The sequence below is a fragment of the Camponotus vicinus genome, unplaced genomic scaffold (assembly GCF_025532165.1).
Source record: "Camponotus vicinus isolate PSW18456_S1 unplaced genomic scaffold, iyCamVici1.0 SCAF_12, whole genome shotgun sequence".
Classification (NCBI taxonomy): Eukaryota; Metazoa; Arthropoda; class Insecta; order Hymenoptera; family Formicidae; genus Camponotus; species Camponotus vicinus.
The window spans coordinates 7,562,985-7,583,496 of NW_028141948.1; the positions used below are offsets into that span (position 1 = coordinate 7,562,985).

Below are 20,512 nucleotides of genomic sequence, written 5' to 3' on the forward strand. Positions count from 1 at the left end.
TGACGCTGACTGAACATTTGGTGCCTCCTGTGAGGTCTCACATCAAAAAGAGACGAGGACGATCAATTCCACACGCACACTGATCCATTGCTCGTGGGAGAATCAATCATAACCAGTGAGACCGAGCTTGAAACAACAGACTACATCCACAACAGACGGTGTAAGTCGTTCATCCTTTCTAAATCCTATATCATAATCGCCTAACAATGTCGGAAAGAGTCAAACTTTTAGTATAAAAGCGAACCTCCCTAAAATCTCAAATCACATATGTAGGCAATCTTCTCGACAAAGGTGAGGTAGATAAAGCCGTCTTAAAATTGCGAATCGCCCGGATCGTAACGGATCGTAACGGATTTATATCATGCATTCGAAGAACATAACGACGAGCTCGCGGTATTAGATCCGAGAGAAGGACATCAGAATGAATTCGTTAATATTCAAGAACGTTTTTATTCGCTAGTAAGGCAGAGAACATCTTAAACGCGACGAATAACTCGAACGCAGGCCCTGGCCCTTCAAATAACGAGCCGCGAAGCGATAACGCAGGGACTGCCGCATCCGTGAATAAACGAAGGATAAAATTGCCCGAGGCGCCGCTGCCTACATTCGATGGCAAGTACGAAAACTGGTTGTCATTCAAAAACGCATTCCATGCATGATAGGTTCTCAAACCGATCTGTCGGACATAGACAAATTACATTACTTAAAATCCGCATTAAGCGGCTAATAAAATACGAATTTTCACAATCGATGGTATAAATTATTTAAAGGCATGGGAACTATTGGAGCGATCATACGAGGTAAAGCGCGTCTTAGTATCGCGACATCTTGCCTTAATCTTAAACACGCCCGCGTTAGACAAAGAAACTACGAGCGGTTTATCGAAGCTTGCCGATGATACGCAGCAACATCTCGCGTCACTGAACGCCCTAGGAGTTTCCGGCGGATCGGAAATGATCGTTCATCTTTTAGAAAGCAAATTACCAAAGGCCACATTAGAGAGATGGGAGGCGAGTCTGGAGAGAGACGAATTCCCAAAACTCGAGCAAATGTATGAGTTTTTATACAAGAGCGCGGTGTGCGCGTCGAGACGCGAGAGAGCGAAGACGGCAGAATCAGAAAAGGGTAAATGCGAGCCCCCGGTTAAGAAGAAGCGCGTTTCAAATCAAATTTTCTTAACGAGCACGCCGCGTAATTGCGTGGTATGCAAGAGCAAACGACATCCGCTCTTTTTATGCGACAAATTTAAACAATTATCCATACCTAAGCGCATCGAGACCGTAAAGAACGCGAAACTTTGTTATAATTGTTTGCGATCTCATCGAGATAGTCCTTGCAAATACTCGAATTGCACGATTTGCCAAAAACGACATAACACCCTCTTACATCTTGACAAATTCTCGAGCAGCGGTAAAGCGAACACATCGGACGCATCGAAGTCCGCGATCACTACTTCCGATTGACTAACCGCCTGCTCCGGGGGGAGAACGATAAGCCTCGCGGCGATGTCACTCCCATCTTTACCGCAATTATTAATGAGTGCCGTAGTACACATTCGAGACTGTAAAAATAATCTTATCAAGGCCCGTGCATTATTAGATACGTGCGCTACTGCAAATTTTATTGCCGAACCAATCGTGAAACGTATAGGCTCACGTATGATCGCGCACTCTTTGCCTATCAGCGCGATTAACACCATGAATACCGAATCGAAGGGCTTAGTAAAAATCACGATACAATCAAGGATTGACGGTTTCTGTAAAGAATTGACCTGTTTAACGATACCGGTTATTACAGATCTAGTTCCTTCGGAAATTTTCCCACGGGAGTCGATCGAAATACCTTCGAATATCCGCCTAGCAGATCCGGATTTTCATCTACCACGTTCGGTCGATTTGTTAATAGGGGTCGGTGCGACACTGTCATTATTCTCCATCGGTCAAATAAATTTGTCCCGTGAAGGTCACGATTTATATTTGCAAAAAATGCGTCTGGGCTGGATAGTTGTCGGCAGCGCACCAACGCAAAACGTAACAAAATCGGCATGCTACTTAACAACATTAGAAAGTCAAATAAACAAATTTTGGACGATTGAAGAAATCGCGATACAGAGACCGCAATCAAAGGAGGAAGTCGAATGCGAAACATATGTTGCGAATACCGTGAGTCGTGATAACAGCGGACGTTATACCGTTCGTTTACCGTTTCGTGAAGCTAAGCCGCAACTCGGCGAATCGAGAAGTATCGCACTCAAGCGACTATTATCTTTAGAACGCAAACTCGATGCGAATGCAACTCTTAAAACCGAATACACGCGAGTCATAGAAGAATATTTAAATTTAGGTCACATGTCTGTAGTCGAAAATCCCAACGATGACGGGTTTTATATGCCACACCATGTGGTAATAAAAGAATCGAGTAACACCACTAAGGTACGAGTGGTTTTCGACGCGTCCGCGAAGACAAACAATGGTATTTCGTTAAATGATATCTTAATGATAGGACCTACGATACAAGACAAATTGTTTTCACATCTCGTTCGCTTCCGTTCATATAAGTTTGTCATTACTGCAGACATAGAAAAAATGTATCGCCAAGTGCTGTTGCACAAAAACGATCGGCGATATCAACAGATTCTCTGGCGTAGGAACGACAGATTAGAGACGTTTCAATTAAATACGCTGACATTCGGCGTTTCTTCTTCGCCATTTCTCCCTATTCGCACCATACACCAACTCGCGAATGATGAACGCCAAACCCATCCTAAGGCGGCTAAACTCCTCGAATCGCATCTTTACGTAGACGACTTACTGTCCGAAACCATCGAGGAGGCTCGCGCGATTAGAGACGAAGTAATCGATTTATTAGCGCGGGGCGGTTTCACTATTCGACAATGGGCATTGAACGATAAGAGAGTCATCAATGACTTAACAGAAAGCGAATTACACGCAAATTTTACAGTAAATATAGATCACTCTCTAAAGACGTTAGGTTTAACGTGGAACGCACATGCGGATAAAATATGTTATTCAATTCATCCGACAAGGATTATGGAACGATTAACAAAACGAAATATATTATCTGAAATTGCAAAGATTTTCGATCCTCTGGGATTGATGGGCCCGGTTGTTTTATTCGCGAAGAAATTAATGCAAGATGTATGGCGATGCGGAGTGCAATGGGATGAATCCGTTCCACAAAGCATATACACCGAATGGTCTGAATTCGCTCGACAATTAGAATTATTGACTCGGGTCTCTTTCGATCGCCGATTATTAATAGATAACTATTAAAATGTTCAAATCCATGGATTTTGCGACGCTAGCAACACCGGTTACGGTGCATGTCTATACGTACGCTCGAGTGGGAAATGCGTCACTACTAAATTATTATGTGCCAAGTCCCGAGTCGCGCCATTGAAAACCATCACCATACCGCGGCTCGAACTTTGCGGCGCATTATTATTGGCGCGATTATGCCGCGAAGTAAACGATGCATGGGACATTAAACCCAACAAAATAATCCTCTGGTGCGATTCGACTATCGTCTTGCACTGGTTAAAAACATCATCGCATCTCCTTAAAACTTATGTGGCGAACCGAGTCGCGGAGGTGCAAGAACTCACTGGCGCGTACGAATGGCGACACGTTAAGTCGGAAGACAACCCGGCCGATGCAATATCGAGAGGTCAATTACCTCACGCGTTCATACGAAACCGAACATGGTTTACCGGACCATCATGGCTAAATAATGATGAAGGCGAGTGGCCCAGCGAGAGCGTACGAATAGACAAAGTGCCCGAAATGAAGACAAACACATGTTTGTCAGCGATGGTGTCCCGTAATTTCGAGATGTTTGAAAAATATTCTTCATATTCCAAATTGCGTAGAATCGTCGCGTATTGCCTTCGAGTTCGTCCAGGTAACAAACACATCGGAGCGTTATGCGCGGGAGAAATCAACGAAGCCGAAATGCGAATTTTGAAAATTATACAAACCGCGCAATTCTCTGACGAAATCGAACGACTCAAAACTAAGCGTACGGAAATCAAGAGTAAATTTATTAATTTAGACCCATTTTTAGACCAAAACGGTTTGATTCGAGTAGGAGGGCGTTTACAGAAATCTAATCTAACATTTTCTCAAAAACATCCGGTATTACTTCCCAGCCGACACCGCGTAACCGACCAAATTATTCGAGACCCATCATCACACGGGAATTCAAACAACACTATTCATACTTCGACAAAGATTTTGGATACTTGACGGACGGAATCAAGTACGAAGAGTGATACGGACGTGTACGCGCTGTTTTCGTTTTGACGCCAACCCGGTAGAATACAAGATGGGCAATCTCCCCTCAGTTCGCGTACGCGAAGCAACACCTTTCGCGAATACTGGCGTTGATTTTTGCGGTCCTTTCTACATCAAGGAGAAAAAAATATCGCAATAAAACGCGAATTAAAGTATACATATGTGTCTTCGTATGCATGTCAATTAAGGCCATACATCTGGAAGTCGTGAGTGATTTGTCATCTGACGGTTTTATCGCGGCGTTACGACGCTTCGTGGCGCGTCGAGGATTGCCGACACATATCTATTCAGATAATGGGACCAATTTCATAGGTGCAAATAATCAATTGAAAGAACTATACGTTCTATTTAATTCGGATTCGCACAAAGATTTAATCGGGAGGTTCGCCAGCGAACATCGCATTATTTGGCACTTCATACCACCAATAGCACCACACTTCGGTGGGCTTTGGGAATCTACGGTAAAGTTATTTAAGCATCATTTCCGACGCGTAGTTGGCGATTCCTTGTTTACCTTCGAAGAATTAAACACATTCACAATAGAGATCGAAGGTATTCTAAATTCCAGACCTATCACATCCCTTTCAACCGATCCGAATGACATGTTAGCATTGACGCCTGCGCATTATCTGATTGGCAAGCCACTAATGTCCTTTCCGGAGGGCGACATATCGTGTGTTCCAGCTAGTCGATTATCTACTTGGCAGCACATTACAAAGGTACGACAGGATTTCTGGGCTCGATGGAACCTTGAATATCTGAACGAGCTTCAAAAACGCAATAAATGGACCAAGGATGGACCAGAGCTACACGTTGGAACTGTCATACTTCTAAAGGACAAAAACCTACCGTGTTCGCAATGGGCACTCGGTAAAATCACCAAACTGCTGCCAGACGAAGATGGAATCACACGAACTGCGATCATCAAAACCACGACCGGGGAATTAAAGAGAACAACCAAACTCCTCTGTCCCCTACCGATCAAACAATAATCATACAAATGTAAACGCGAATACGAAACAAATTGCGCTGCTAAACGAAGCATGCGAACGACTTCGTCAGTCAAACATAACATAATCCGAACATAAATTAATCGTTACCCTCTCAACGGGGGGAGTATGTTACGGCATAATATAAGCGTCGTGCACGACTGCGATATATATATACATATAAGAACAAAAAATAAAAATAAAACGAATTTCGCGACCCGAGTGATTCCCAGGCGTCGTCGCGATCCGAGTCATCAGCTCGAGACGTCATCGCGACTCAGAATCACTTCGAGACGTCGTCGCGAAGAAAGCGAATAAAATATAATAAAATATAATAATACGAATCTAGCGACCCGAGTGATTCCCAGGCGTCGTCGCGATCCGAGTCATCAGCTCGAGACGTCATCGCGACTCAGAATCACTTCGAGACGTCGTCGCGAAGAAAGCGAATAAAATATAATAAAATATAATAATACGAATCTAGCGACCCGAGTGATTCCCAGGCGTCGTCGCGATCCGAGTCATCAGCTCGAGACGTCATCGCGACTCAGAATCACTTCGAGACGTCGTCGCGAAGAAAGCGAATAAAATATAATAAAATATAATAATACGAATCTAGCGACCCGAGTGATTCCCAGGCATCGTCGCGATCCGAGTCATCAGTTCGAGACGTCATCGCGGCTGAGAATCACTTCAAGATGTCGTCGAGGAGAAAGTGAAGACAATAGTAACCAATAAATTAAAACGAGGCTTTCGCGTAAGAGATCGTCCTTCGACGCCACAATGCCGAAGGACTCGTAACGTCATAAAATTCAGCGAAAGAACCAGCGGAAGGGTTCACGAGTGGTCAACACATGTCGTTGCGCAAGCAACGCGCGAGTGTGGCCCTTTGACCTGAGGACATTGTAGTCTCGACAGCGGAGAGTAACGGTTGCGTTTGTCTTGAACTGTGACGAGTCATATCAAAAAATCGTTTAATTATTAATATCACGCAATCTTTGTTCTACGATTTTGTGCGAAAGTGTAAATTAATAAACTGAATTATAAACGAAACTACCCTGATAGCACAAAGAGTTTCAGTTACGTTGCAGAGACGTTTCAATGTTTCAATTGTGTATTATCACATTTGTAATATTTCTGAGACTATCTTTTTTGAAATGTTACATTTGCAACATTTCTGCAATCATCTTGATTGAACCTTACATTTGAAATGTATCTGCAATGTAGTATTTTGTAACATTACAAATGCAAAATTTCTGAAACCTTTCATATGATATATGTTTGGCGCGCATTCTCGATTCTTGGTTGTCGCGGGCCATGTTATATCTAACCTAATGTGATCACATTTACCGCGGGATCGCAGATAGCATGTTGGTGGCACGTGCGTTGCATCGAACAGTGTGTGTATGTGTATTTGTTGAAGATAAATTTGTCTCACGTATAAAAGGTATGTGTAAAACACTATATATAATTAACATATAAAAATCACATGAAATGTCGATCTTGTTATATTTTTAACAGAAAAGGTAATAATGTATAGTTATCGTGTATAAGAGAGAAAAGGAGAAAAAAGGTTATGTTTCCCAAGTTTATAAAAATTATAAGCTTTGATACATATATATATATATATATATATATATATATATATATATACACACGTGTAAATAATTGTTTAATAAAAAATTAAAGTATCACGTGTGTCAAAAACAGAATAATAAATATATATGTTTACTTTATTCAACTAAAGATCCAACCTCGACCAGCATCGGACAACAATTTATTGTTAGAACTATATTCTTTAATCTTTCTAGAATTTATTAACTTTATAATGTGTGATATTTCTGTTAGGTATTTATTATTTTAATTGGTTATAGACTCCAAAAATTATGCCTTTTATTTTCATATTTATAACGACCAAAAGTTATATATGTATTTATATAATATTCAGATTGATAAGAATATAATCATTAATTTTTTGAATAAGATATAGAATAATAATAGACTAAATTAAAAAGATTTAATAGTTATTATTAGAATAAATTAATATATGCAAATTCTTGATGTTCTCTATAGTACTAAAGTATGCGTGTAGCATTCAATTAATATTAGACATAGATACGAAAAAATATTTATAGATACAAAAATACATACATTTGATATTTATTAAAACCAAATAATAATCTGTTTTTTCAATTTTAGATTTATTGATAATAATAATAAGTGGCAAATAATTAGCCCTTTTGATGCTTGAAGATCATCGAGAAAGAGAGTGTGTAAAAAAAAGGATCCCCAAATATACTCAGACGTATGTATAATTTAAAATATACTAAATATATTATGTTATACATCTATTATATAAATAATAGATCTTTGATCATATGTATTCAAATTTTATCTTACAATGTCTACACTATTCTTCGCAAAAAGTTTTGCTTGGCAGTAGAATTAATTCATCGAAAAGTAAAAAATGATATTAAGTGTACATAGTATTTCAATGCACATATTAAGAGTTATTTAGGGCTATCTATATATCTTATTCAATATAAGACTACTAACTATCCAATATTAAAATCCTTCTTTATATACACATTTTTAAATTGATATAGAATTGTTCATTTTTCTCACTTCTTTTAATTTATTATTGTTTAGTATTCTAAATTTTTATTGTTTCTGTGTTACTTCAAAATAAAATTAATAATGTTTCATATTATTACAGGTCTCTAATTATTATATTCATCAAAGGTGAATTGAATTTGCAGTGAATTGAATTTGCAGCAAGTTGAATTTGAGGCAGTAAGTTGAATTCGCAGTGAGTACATATACACTTTTTTTTCAATGGATAAGAAACGGAAAAGATTTTCGTGTTATTCTCAACGACACGTTCGAAGGTTAATTGCAAAAAATACAGCTATGGATATAGATGTCATATCTGAGCCAATACCGGGTTGTTCTTATCATGTATCTTCTGCTGATGAGAACAGTCCAGAAATAATATCTAAAAATTATACTATCAATACAATTACAGAACCAAGTACTGATTCGAATAATTTCGACAATTATGATAATGATGACAATGATATTAATTTAAGTAATAATATTGTTGAATCTGATATCGATGATAATAATATAGATCTAACTGGCGAATTTGATGATGTAGAATTACCTTGCCAAGTTGAGGATTTACAGTCAGAAAACGAAATAGAATTCGATTTCGAAAATGATTCTGGGGATAAAATTGAAAATTCAGAAAATTTTGATGAATTTAAAAAAGATTTATGTAATTGGTATATAGATAATCGTATATCGCACAAAGCTCTAGCTAATTTGTTGCTTATTTTACGGAAACGTACAAATTTACCATTTCCCAAAGATCCGCGAACTTTGTTAGATACTCCCAGAAATGTGGAATGCATTCCTGCAGAAATGAATTATTATCATTTTGGTTTTAAGAAGGCTTTTAAGAAAATGTTACGAGATCATATGCAACAAGTAGGTTCGACTAATATTCTTAGAGTTTTTATAAATATCGACGGACTACCAATTACGAAATCTGGTAATGCTTCTTTGTGGCCTATACTGTGTCTTAATTCTGTTACGAAATTAGTATATATTGTTGGGGCATACTATGGCGAAGCAAAACCTGCAAATAGTAATGTTTTTCTGCAAAAGTTTGTTGATGAAGCAATTGATGTAATAAATAATCCATTAATTCATAACGGACAAAAGATTGAAATTAAGATAGATGGTTTAATATGTGATGCTCCAGCTAAATCTTTTGTTTTAAATATTATAAATTTTAATGGTTATAGCAGCTGTACAAAATGTACTATTCGAGGGAAATATATTAATGGACGAACATGCTTTTTCTCGGAAAATAATGACTTTATTTTAAGAACAGATGAAGATTTTATTAATCATAAATATAATAATTATCAAACAGGAGAAACAATATTAACCAATATTCCTAATTTTAAACCTGTAACAGCCGTACCACTAGATTATATGCATCTAGTATGTTTAGGAGTTGTCAAGAAACTAATTTTACTTTGGCATAATGGACCAAGTTCAGTGAAACTTTCAAATCAAATGAAACAAATGATATCAGAAGCGTTACTTAATTTACGAAACACAGTGCCTTATGAGTATCATCGTAGACCAAGATCTTTAATAGATTTTAGATTGTGGAAAGCAACAGAATTTCGACAGTTCCTCCTATATACTGGTCCAGTCGTATTAAAAAATATTTTAAGAGAAGATGTTTATTTCAACTTTTTAAGTTTACACGTTGCAATGATAATTCTCGTTAGTCCAGTTCTTTCAAAACATATGAGTAATATAGACTATGCGCAAAGTTTACTAGAGTATTTTGTTAATACATTCGCTCAAATTTATGGTGAACAATATGTTTCTCATAATGTTCACAATTTATTGCACATTTGTGCAGATGTTAGGAAATATGGACCTTTAGATGAGTATAGTGCATTTCCATTCGAAAATCATATGACACGTATTAAAACATTGATTCGTAAACCAGATAAACCTCTCCAGCAATTAGTAAAACGGTACGCTGAAATAGAAATGTTAAATTCAAAGACTTCAAATCGTGTTAATAACTTTCATGATCGCATATTATTCAAAAAATGTCACACAGCTGGACCTCTGATTGAAGGATATAATGTTATTTCTCAATTCAAAATACTTCAGAGTCATTCATACTTGATTAACTGCGATAATCAAGGAAATAATTGTGTACTTTTAGAAAATGGAACCGTTGTTTTAGTTTTAAACTTTGTACAAACTGAAGATAACACAAAATTAATTATTGGGAAAAAATTAAAATATGTAAAAAATTTGTACTTATTACCTTGCGAATCGAATACTTTTAATATTCAAATTGTGATTGAAAACGATCGTATACGTGTATGGCCATGTGAAAAAATTGAAGCTAAAATGTGGAAAATGCCTTACAAAGATAATTTAAGCATTGTTTTTCCTATTATACATACATAAAATATATTTCTTTTATTTCTGTGAATTAAGTTTATTATAATAAACAAATATAAAATTATAAATGTTAATTAAATTTTTTTACTTTTTTTGCTTTATTAATTGGTACACAATTGGTACATTAATTCTATAATTATGTTTTCTATAGATACTTGACAACTGACATGTAACGATATTATATTGATATAATAAAAATCCGACAGTTCTGAAAATTCTTTTTTTTTATTTAATACTATTTTATTCTACATATATAAGATTAATAAATTAATTTTAAATTAGTTTTTTAATTTGACTTGTTGGCAACATAATATAATATTATTAAATTTATGTTATGAAATTATCTGTTGACGTAAAATTATTTCGTATAAGGCTATAATACACATTGAAAAGATTAAGAATTGTGAGTTTAAAATTAAAACTGACTCAATTAGAACAAATAGCATTAAAATTATCTAATTCGTACTCAAGTAAAGACCAACGAATATATTATATTCACGTGTATATTTTGTTCTACGTTATTATATAAATCACTAAATCAGCGATAAGAAAGAATGTTTATTTTTGCGATTAATTATTTACAAATCGAAATACAAATTATTAATCAAATTCTAATTTTGAATTCGTAATGTTTAATCTACAATGTATAGTCTGATTATATTAATACTATTTTCTAAAAACAAATTAGTTTAATTTTTATTTCGATTGCTTCAAGATATTTATATATTTGCTATATTTATGGAAGATTCAAGATGTCACGATTTACAATAGTCCTATTTGATGATGGACTCCAATTGGTGCCATTATTGTGGATATTTGACGACGAAACAATGTGTCACTGGCCGCCTTTTACGAATGAAAAAAAGCTTCGTAAAGCAATAATTGACGAAATTTCTCCAGATAATAGTACGTGGACTGCTTACAAAATTCTGCGCATTTTTGGGACCGCAAGTGAGTAAATTATTTTACAATCTTAATATTTGTTATTTAACAATTAAAATTTTATGTTGTATTTGTCATTAATTTTCAGATACGTACGAGTCAGGAATGGAAAAAGTAAAGCTTGCTCAAGATTATTCCGATTTAGATCTTTCTGAGAAGGAAAATTTATGTCAGAAACGCATATCACGCCCAAACAAACTATTTACAAATTATAATTACTCTTCAGACGAAAGCAATGAAAACAACAACAATAACGTAAACGTTAGAAATGATACCATTTCTAAACATCAAGAAGCAAATAAGACACTTCCAGTACCACCATTGCCAAAAACGTTAATTGTCACTAAACCTTCAAAGAGAAACGAAATGCAAAGCGTGGAATTTGATAATCCTAGTTCTAACAGAAATCTTACAAAGGAGCCCTCAGTCACTTATTTAGACACTGCAGGCAAAAGTAATACTATTGTATTATGAAATAATGTATTTTATAGACATGAAATTATAATATGAACGAACACGAAATATATAAACAAGGCAAGCAAATCAGAACCATACGCGGTTGGTGATGCGTTAATCTCACAGGCTCTGATTTGCCTTGTTTATATATTTCATATATGTTTACTATACAAAGCTTTCAAAATAAATTTTTTCTAATACGGACAAATCTACATATTTTTGTATTATAATAACAATTATTATGCGAGTGTTCTGAATGTATTCTGCTGTTTTTTGTAGATGTGCTGCCTGAAATATTACGAAGATTGAACCAAATATTTACAAAACTAAATTTAGTTGATGATCGCCTCTGTAAAATAGAGGCAAACCAAATAAATAATACAACAAAAAAAGAAGCATCAATTTTAGAGGAATTTGTAGCTTTACCTTTAAAAACACACGAACAAGTCCAAAACATGGAGAAAGATCTGGAAGATGAAGATTTTTTCGAGAAAATGGTGAATATTTTTTTCCATATATATATACTTATAAAATACGTAATTAGGTATAAATAGTAATTTAAATAAATTATGATTTTTATAGGCTATTTCGTTGAATAAAATCGGCGGACGTGACAGCCGAGAATTTATAATAAACATTTTAAAAAGAAGTATTACAAATGAAATAGCAAAACAGTACAGCTGGGCTGGAAAATTAAAAAAAATGGGATTCAAAGATTTGTTGCTCGCGAAGTGTATTATGCGTAAGTTTTTATTAAGCTAATCTTTAGTTTATTTTAATATTTATTTTAGTTTAATATTTCTATATGTATATATAGTATTATATAGTATTACAAATATAACTGTTTTAGGAGCTGTGCGTATTACAGATGGTACGATTACAGAGAAGGAAATGATAGCTTATATGTCCAAATGGCTTGTGCAAGCCACTTTAAGATATACAGTAGTGTTGAACCAAAAAAAACATAAGTTTCTGAAAATTATATAACTAATAAATTTTTAATAGATTCTAAACAATGAAAGAGAAAATTATTTTCTACAACTTTCTTAACATATGTTAAATTGTACTATTTGATATATTGAGTGTATATATATATATATATATATATATATATATATATATATATATATATATATACAATAAAAATAGCAAAAATAAGGAAAATGTATGTGTGTGTGTATAAATATATATATATATATATTTATATATACACACACATACATTTTCCTTATTTTTTTCTATCTTTAAACAAATTAAATATTTTATTTTGTTATTTTTCTCACAGATTATTATTTTTATTTTCAGGAAAGATCAGAAGGCAGCGGACGGTGTTGCTGCTGCTGATGATTATGATGATGATTATGATGATGCTGATGAAATAAGTGATAAATAATAAAGTGATAAGTATTTTAAAAGCATGCAATATAAAAAGTACTAATAATAAAAGTGCAATATAAGAAAAGATATATTTACATACTTGAAGAGCGATAAATATATATATTAAAAATTATAATTTATATATTACGTTTTTATATATATATTAAATATGAGTAAATATATATAATATATATAATAAAAATAAAGTGATTTATTAAAAGTATTTGTGTTTTATTTAAACAATAATAATTAATATCATACGTTCTTGCGACATTTCTGCAATGTTTCTAATAAAATTAAAAAGAACATTACAGCAACCTAACAGAAACTAAAAAGAAACATTACAGTAACCTAACCGAAAGCTTCCAGAACATATTTCCGTAATATTTCAGAAACGTTCTTGCGGATCAAAGCAGACATTTTGACGTTGCTGCAACCTTACAGAAACATTGCAGAGACATTACGTAACGTAACTGCAACAGTTTCAACATTTCAGTGTTATGTTTCTGCAACATTGCAGAAACTTCTCTGTGCTATCAGGGTACAGAGTGAATACGAGAGTGTTGACGCTGACTGAACAATAATCCTATTTTAAATTTAAAAGCCGCCGCTGGTACTCGCGATTATTGTGTAGCGTGTAATGTAGGCTTTCGAAATGATAGGCCTAATAGTCACCGGTGTTTAAATAAATGCCCGCGATGTTTATCCGTACCGCCGTGCGATTCCACTTACGCCGAAATAAAATGCGACGCGTGCAATCGGTTATTTTACGGTGCAGGCTGTTTCGAGCATCATCGTAGCGAGAAATCGTACGACGGTAGAACACGCGCTAATGTTTGTAGCATCGTGCGATTTTGCGATAGTTGCGGACGTATCGTCAAATCAAATTTAAAACACGAATGCGGCGTTTCTTACGTAAATTATGCCGTTCACAACAACCACGCAATCATATGTGTTATATGCAACCTCTTCGTCAACGTGGCGATATTTCCTCTGCCGGGCCATCTTCGTCGATGGTACCGGATGAGGTAGATATATCTAGTACGAGAGAAAAAGAAGCACGAAACATATGTGATAACGCGGAAAAAAACGAACGTGCATATGAACGCGGAAAGGGACGTGTGGCATTCGTATTTTACGATTTCGAAACGCGACAGGACGAGACGGTCGAAGGAACGGGAAATATAAAAAAACATATTCTGACACTATGCATCGCGCAACAGATTTGCGAAGCATGCGCGGGGGAAAATAACATGTCCGTGTGGTGTCGTTAGTGCGGAGTGCGAGAGTTCGTATTTTAACACGATCCGGTTAAACAATTTGTAGATTTTGTTACGCGTCCGGTAAAATATTTTAAACACATAATTTGTATAGCGCATAATGCAAAAGCGTTCGACGCGCAATTTATTTTGAAATATATCATGGAAAATTGCAGAGATATTGAACCGAAAGTAATTTTAAACGGCACCAAAATTATTCTTTTAACTGCGGGACATACAAAATTCATCGATAGCGTTAATTATATGCCGATGCGCTTATCCGAATTACCTAAGGCTTTCGGGCTAAAGGACATTGAGGATAAAGGCATTTTTTCGTATTTATTTAATACTATCGAAAATCAAACGTACGTCGGACCGTTACCTGATGCACGATATTATTCTCCGGATAGCATGAAATTGCAAGAGCGCGAACGCTTTCTCACATGGCATACCGAAATGAGGAAAAAAAATACCGTGTTCGATTTCCAACGCGAGATAGTGTGTTATTGCCATAACGATGTTGATATTCTTCGACGAGCGTGCGTAGCGTTTAGAAAAATTTTCCTAGATCGCGGAATGTATGTCCGTTCGAGGAATGTACAACTATTGCTTCGACTTGCATGACGGTTTTCCGGAAAAACTTTTTGCAAGCCGATACGATAGGCATCATTCCTACGGGGGAATACAGATGCGCGAGCAATCATTAGCGTAAAGCCTTACAATGGCTGATATAGATGGAGCGCGAACTCGACCGTCGTATAAACCATGCGGGGCGTGCGCGGGAATATCGCACGCTCGAGGATACGCTCGTCGACGGTTACTTCGAAACGTCTGTTGCGGGAAGAACGCAGCGTCACGTATTGCAATTTCACGGTTGCTTTTGGCGGATGTCCGTCTTGTTTCCCTGTAAATCGCGATAAAGCGCTTTCGTCGGGGGAGGATCGCGGAGATACATTAAATTTGCGATATGAACGAACTCTCGCAGTTTCATGGCGACTTCGTCAGCGGGGATACATAGTGTCGGAAAAGTGGGAGTGCGCCTTCGACCAAGAAATGCGCGACAATCGCGTAATGTATAATTTTCTCGCGAACCATTCGATGGTAGAAACACCGCCGCTTGATCCTCGCGACGCGTTTTTCGGTGGGCGTGCGGAACTCAATACGAAGTCACGGATACGGAGAAAATACGCTATGCCGACGTATGCCGTTTGTATTGAAGACGGGCACTTTTCCGATCGGCCATCCGGAAATTTACGTCGAAGATGAATGCAGCGTGTTAGTCGGAAGGTCGCCGAATTATAATTTCGATTTGGTCGAAGGCCTCATACGTTGTAGAGTACTCCCTCCTCGTGATTTATTTCACCCTGTACTTCCGCATCGCGTACGAGGAAAATTACTCTTCGCGTTATGTCGTAGTTGCTGCGAAACATTTTCTCAGACACCGTGCACCCATAATGATAGCGAGCGTGAATTCGAGGGTACCTGGATAACCTGCGAATTACGCAAGGCCGTCGAGAAAGGTTATTTCGTAACGTTAGTAAGCGAAATTTGGCAATATGAAGTTAGCCAATACGATCGTACGTCGCGGCAGGGTGGATTGTTCGCCGAATATATTAATACGTTTTTACAGCTTAAACAGGAAGCCAGTGGTTGACCGAGCGAATGCGGGGAAAACGACGATGAGGCAAAAGAGCGATACTTGAGGGAATATGAAAAAACCGAGGATATCGCTCTTGATAAGCGAAACATCGCGCGGAATCCCGGTTTACGCTCGGTTGCGAAACTGTGCTTAAATTCATTCTGGGGAAAATTCGGCCAACGATCCAATTTGCCGACTACCGAAATCGTAAAAACACAACAACGTTTCGCGACATTATTAACGAGCGTCGAATACGAGATAATCGACATATTACCCGTGAATGACGAGGTAATGTATGTTTCGTGGCGACTGCGACAAGAGGCTCTCGTTCTCTCGCCGATAACAAACGTCGTGATAGCCGCGTATACGACTGCACTAGCGCGTTTAAAATTCTACGAGTACCTAGAACGTTTAGATCGTCGTGTATTATATTACGGTACGGATTCGTGTATTTTTATAAGCACCGGTGATTCGAACGAATACGTGCCGCCTACGGGAAATTTTCTAGGCGACATGACGAACGAACTCGAAAGCTACGGCTGTGGTAGCTATATCGAGGCGTTCGTGTCCGGGGGCCCGAAATTTTACGCCTACATCGTGCGAACACCGGAGGGTAATACTCACGAAACTTGTAAAGTTAAGGGTATTCCAAAAATGTTCGCGAGCGAATCCGACAGTGGACAGTAAGAGCGGAAGGTCTTTCAGTAAAAACAAGTGCGCCACGTTTGACAAAACGAAAAGTGACATTTATTAAAGTCAAACTTAAAGACAAGTGTTTAGTGCAGCGATTGAGTGATTCGCGGAACAGCGGTCTTCGCGAGCGTTGCAGCGATATAAAAGCGTTTTCCGAATTCGTAAGCGGTCGTATAATGCGGTTAATCAGCGGTTTTATCTAAGAGATTGCGGAAAGTCCAAGAGAGTAAGCGGTCGTTATAAGCGGTTTACTATGCGGTTTAACTAAGCGGTTTAACAAAGCGGTTTGACGAAAAGTGCGAGACTTCCGAATTCCCGGAGACCCGAAAAAGCGATCATTGTCCGGGCCGTAATCGGAGCCTGCGTCCGCCTTCGCAGCAACGACCGGCCGGGACGTAACAAATTTTTGATATTCCGAATGCTTTCGCAAGCACGCGAGGCATTCATTTACGTCATGCACACGAGTTAGACGATTAGGACACGCAGAGCACTTTAAACCAACTGGGCTATCTCCGATTAGCAATGAATGTCAGGCACGAATTCCCAAGACCCCTGCTCAGTTGCGGAGAGTTTATCGCGACAGAGTAAACACAGGGTGGCCTTAGTGATGATATGTCGATAGCCACATGCTTTAGAACAAAAGATGTGTTTGGGTTCGAAGATAACTTCCTCCTCTTCAGGAGCAGGAATGTAATTGTAGAGTTTTCGTGGGCACATGAGTCGAAAAGTACACGATTGTTATTAACAATTACGAAAATTCTATAATTAATCAGACCTTAATATGAATTAGAATATCTAATTTAAGTTTAATGATTCTACACCGTCTAATTCGATTAGTTATAGATTATTAATTATTAATTTAATAATATTTATATCAATAATTTGTATGTTAAGAAATATTATGTATATTTTACGTGAGAATAATATTTTAGAAAATATTTTAGACGGTTAAAATTGGCTGGAAAATGTGAAACTTGAGTGTTACCTGGGGCAATAAAAGTGAAATCGTCCTGACTCACAGAACAAAGGGTCGTCCAGGGCAATAAAAGTGAAATCGTCCTGACTCACAAAACAAAGGGTCGCCCAGGGCAATAAAAGTGAAACTCGGGTCGCATCAGAAAAACAAGGATCGGATAATAAAAGTGAAACTTGCATGTGCAGGATTTCTTGAACAGAAGATTTCAAATTTTCCACTTACCTGATATATTCTAAAATCCTGTAGAATATTTTCCACCACGTGGTTGATTATTTTCCACTGATTAATTACGCAGGCACATTGGATGACGTCACGCCTCGAGGATCCTTCTCGTGGAAAGTTGTCGGGCGGTAGGGCTTGTCCTCTACGTCTATCGGTGTGAGTTGAGCTGGCCACTTAATCTCGCAATCACTATTTATCACTTTACCCTCGAATAGCAGTTCGTATTCTTTGTCGTAATGATCCATCTACACGATATCGAGTCAGTATGTAGTCAGTGGACGCGGCACGGTGATATCTTGCTATTAATCGACGGAGTTGGTTTTTTCTACCGGCACGGCGTGTCTTAGGCATTGTAAAAATTGAAAATCATATTCAGATTTGTGTTGCCTTGGCAATGATTCAATGTGCGGCGATCCTCACTGTCAAGGATTGCCTTAGCTGTGTTTGCGAGCGGTTCGTCCTTTCAGAACAAACACCACGAATCCGAATTATTAATTCTGATGTTTAATTATTTTTCGGATTCTCTGTAGGCGGCGAGCGGTTCGTCCTCTCCGAGCCGTCACTTCAAATCAGAATTATTAATTTTAGTAGTTAATTATGCTTCGGATTCTCTGTAGGCGGCGAACGGTTCGTCCTCTCTGAGTCGTCACTTCAAATGCGAAGTCCCAATTTAATTATTATAATAAATTTATTAGCACGTGCCTGGATAAGAATATATCTATATGTTAATGTCGCGTCGCGTGGGATATGGATTTATTGAATTAGGATTCTCTTTGAATAATCACAAGATTTAGCACACACTAATATATATTTCTAAATTAATACACACAATGTAATATATTTAAACTAACACTTAAACTTGAGAATGAATTTATAAATGAACTTAAGGTTTAAAATTAGAATTAGAATTAGAGTTAGAGTTAAGATTACGATTTGGAATTAGGATTTAGAGTTAGAGTCCAGTTTAGGACTTGTCGGTTCGGTGTCGCGAGTTAGACTGACTGAGTCTGGGCCTGCTCTGAGGTCCCTCGATTTTGGCGGCTCGGCCGCTGCGGCGATCGAGAGTGGGGAGCTCCTGAAGTAATTGAAATCAAAATTTCAAATATTTGAAGCAGATCAAATATTTATCAATTAATTTGTCAAACTTGTTCTATTAATAATTTATTAAATAAATTAAAAAATCAGTATTAATAGAGAGATAGTGTGACAAGACAAAAAGTTTGCAAAATAATCTTGTTAGTAACAAATATCTGTTCAACTTGAAGAAATGGCCAAACTTTATTCAGCTAGAAGAGGAAATTCTTCTGCGAATTGATCTGGCTTTGATATATGGTAAAATTTCTTCTTATATTTTGTTATCTTTTCCTGCTTTGACAATAACACTTAAACTTTCATGTATTTTCAAACAGATGATGGAGCTTTAATTGTAACGAGAGATAAAATGACATATATATGCCATAGGAAATAACAAAAATCATCAATTAGGGATACCAGATAGAGATAATATATTACAGCTAACAAAAGTAGAAATCTTAAATAAAATTTGTAATAAAGATATAAAGAAGTTCTTCTTACAGAAGAAGGAGAAGTATGCTCAAAAATTATAATGTTAAAATTATATAAAATGTTTTTATACATATTATATTATATTTTATAAAGCATTGTGTGTGATAATGTTATAGAAATAAGTTTTATTATATATAAATATAAAATTTTAAGTACAATGTTTGAAAAATATAATTGTTACCTTTTTAAATAAAGTGTATAGATAAAAAGATTTAACTTTGAATTTCAAACTTTAGAAGAATTTTATGATGTTTTCTTATCTTTATTGTACAAAGAGAATGGAGATTACAATATATAATATTTTTTACATTTAATACATTCACATTGTTAGCTTTAAAGATATTTTAAAATTAATGTATCTCTTTCTTATGTGTTAATAATAAATTCATCAGATTATATGTAGTATCCATGCTAAAATAATATATAAATGAGTGAAAAAAATTTATTTTCTATAATTTTTTTATTATTATCTTTGTAATCAAATTTTTTGATATTCTGTGTATAAAATAAATCAGAATGTATAAATAGAATATTAAAATTAATGACATTGTCTTTCTAAAAGGTATATTTATGGATGGGTTATCAAGGAGAGTCTGTATATAAATTTCCGAATATAAGAAAAGATGACATTACCCAGTAAGCAAAATGTTAGCAGGTTGGCAGCAGATTGGCAGCAAATTCGATCAGAATCCCACACCAGAACCGTAGTCATCTGTGTCCGCATTAAGCTTTTGTTTTGGCGACAGAATCTGTAAAACATAACCTGTCAACAAACTGTCGACAGAAACCGAGCAGGATCTGCGCGATGCAATTTGATGTTAGATTGCCAGCAGAAACCGAGCAGAATCTGCGCATGCAACCTGATGGCAAATTGACAGCAGAAACTGCACAAGATTTGCGCTTACTTTTATTAATATTATATAAGTGCAACAAAATTGATTATTACAAGTGCTAAATAAGAATATTATCGGCAAGTTAATTACAATTTTCTTCTAAAATGACATATATGTCATATGTTATATCGTAATATATGTTAATGTAATATATGTTATATCGTAGTTATATCTCATATAGCG

At 36.2% G+C, this 20,512-nt stretch overlaps 4 protein-coding genes across 7 annotated transcripts in view; 3 read left to right on the forward strand and 1 right to left on the reverse strand.

Annotated features, from left to right (window-relative positions):
* LOC145963070 (uncharacterized) overlaps positions 1–20,512 on the reverse strand; it is a 250,716-nt gene that overhangs the window by 141,102 nt on the left and 89,102 nt on the right. The window lies entirely within an intron of this gene.
* LOC145962437 (uncharacterized) lies at positions 1,698–5,305 on the forward strand. Its single transcript, XM_083083495.1, has 3 exons — positions 1,698–3,217; positions 3,326–3,840; positions 4,626–5,305. The coding sequence occupies exons 1-3, from the start codon at positions 1,698–1,700 to the stop codon at positions 5,303–5,305; spliced, it is 2,715 nt and encodes a 904-aa protein (XP_082939621.1).
* LOC145963139 (uncharacterized) lies at positions 6,663–13,249 on the forward strand. 4 transcript variants are annotated; one of them, XM_083084827.1, is made up of 9 exons: positions 6,663–6,749; positions 7,502–7,607; positions 8,019–8,111; positions 11,052–11,257; positions 11,337–11,702; positions 11,984–12,201; positions 12,287–12,446; positions 12,555–12,575; positions 13,010–13,249. In XM_083084827.1, exons 4-9 carry the CDS (start codon positions 11,059–11,061, stop codon positions 13,084–13,086), a joined length of 1,041 nt encoding a protein of 346 aa, XP_082940953.1. In that variant the 5' UTR covers positions 6,663–6,749; positions 7,502–7,607; positions 8,019–8,111; positions 11,052–11,058; the 3' UTR covers positions 13,087–13,249. The 4 variants fall into 4 exon arrangements, with proteins under 4 accessions (XP_082940953.1, XP_082940951.1, XP_082940952.1 ...); XM_083084825.1 differs by lacking the exon at positions 13,010–13,249 and having other exon boundaries at positions 12,555–12,741; XM_083084826.1 differs by lacking the exon at positions 13,010–13,249 and having other exon boundaries at positions 8,019–8,095; positions 12,555–12,741.
* LOC145963138 (uncharacterized) lies at positions 8,127–10,409 on the forward strand. Its single transcript, XM_083084823.1, has one exon. The coding sequence runs from the start codon at positions 8,138–8,140 to the stop codon at positions 10,310–10,312; it is 2,175 nt and encodes a 724-aa protein (XP_082940949.1). The 5' UTR covers positions 8,127–8,137; the 3' UTR covers positions 10,313–10,409.

Coding starts and splice junctions, on each gene's coding strand:
- LOC145963138 (XM_083084823.1), top strand. CDS start 8,138: ATGGATAAGAAACGGAAAAGATTTTCGTGTTATTCTCAACGACACGTT.
- LOC145962437 (XM_083083495.1), top strand. CDS start 1,698: ATGAATACCGAATCGAAGGGCTTAGTAAAAATCACGATACAATCAAGG. Junction 3,218..3,325: donor CAAAGCATATACACCGAATG/GTCTGAATTCGC, acceptor TTGCGACGCTAG/CAACACCGGTTACGGTGCAT. Junction 3,841..4,625: donor TTTGTCAGCGATGGTGTCCC/GTAATTTCGAGA, acceptor CCAATTTCATAG/GTGCAAATAATCAATTGAAA.
- LOC145963139 (XM_083084825.1), top strand. CDS start 11,059: ATGTCACGATTTACAATAGTCCTATTTGATGATGGACTCCAATTGGTG. Junction 12,202..12,286: donor AAGATTTTTTCGAGAAAATG/GTGAATATTTTT, acceptor TGATTTTTATAG/GCTATTTCGTTGAATAAAAT. Junction 12,447..12,554: donor GCTCGCGAAGTGTATTATGC/GTAAGTTTTTAT, acceptor TAACTGTTTTAG/GAGCTGTGCGTATTACAGAT.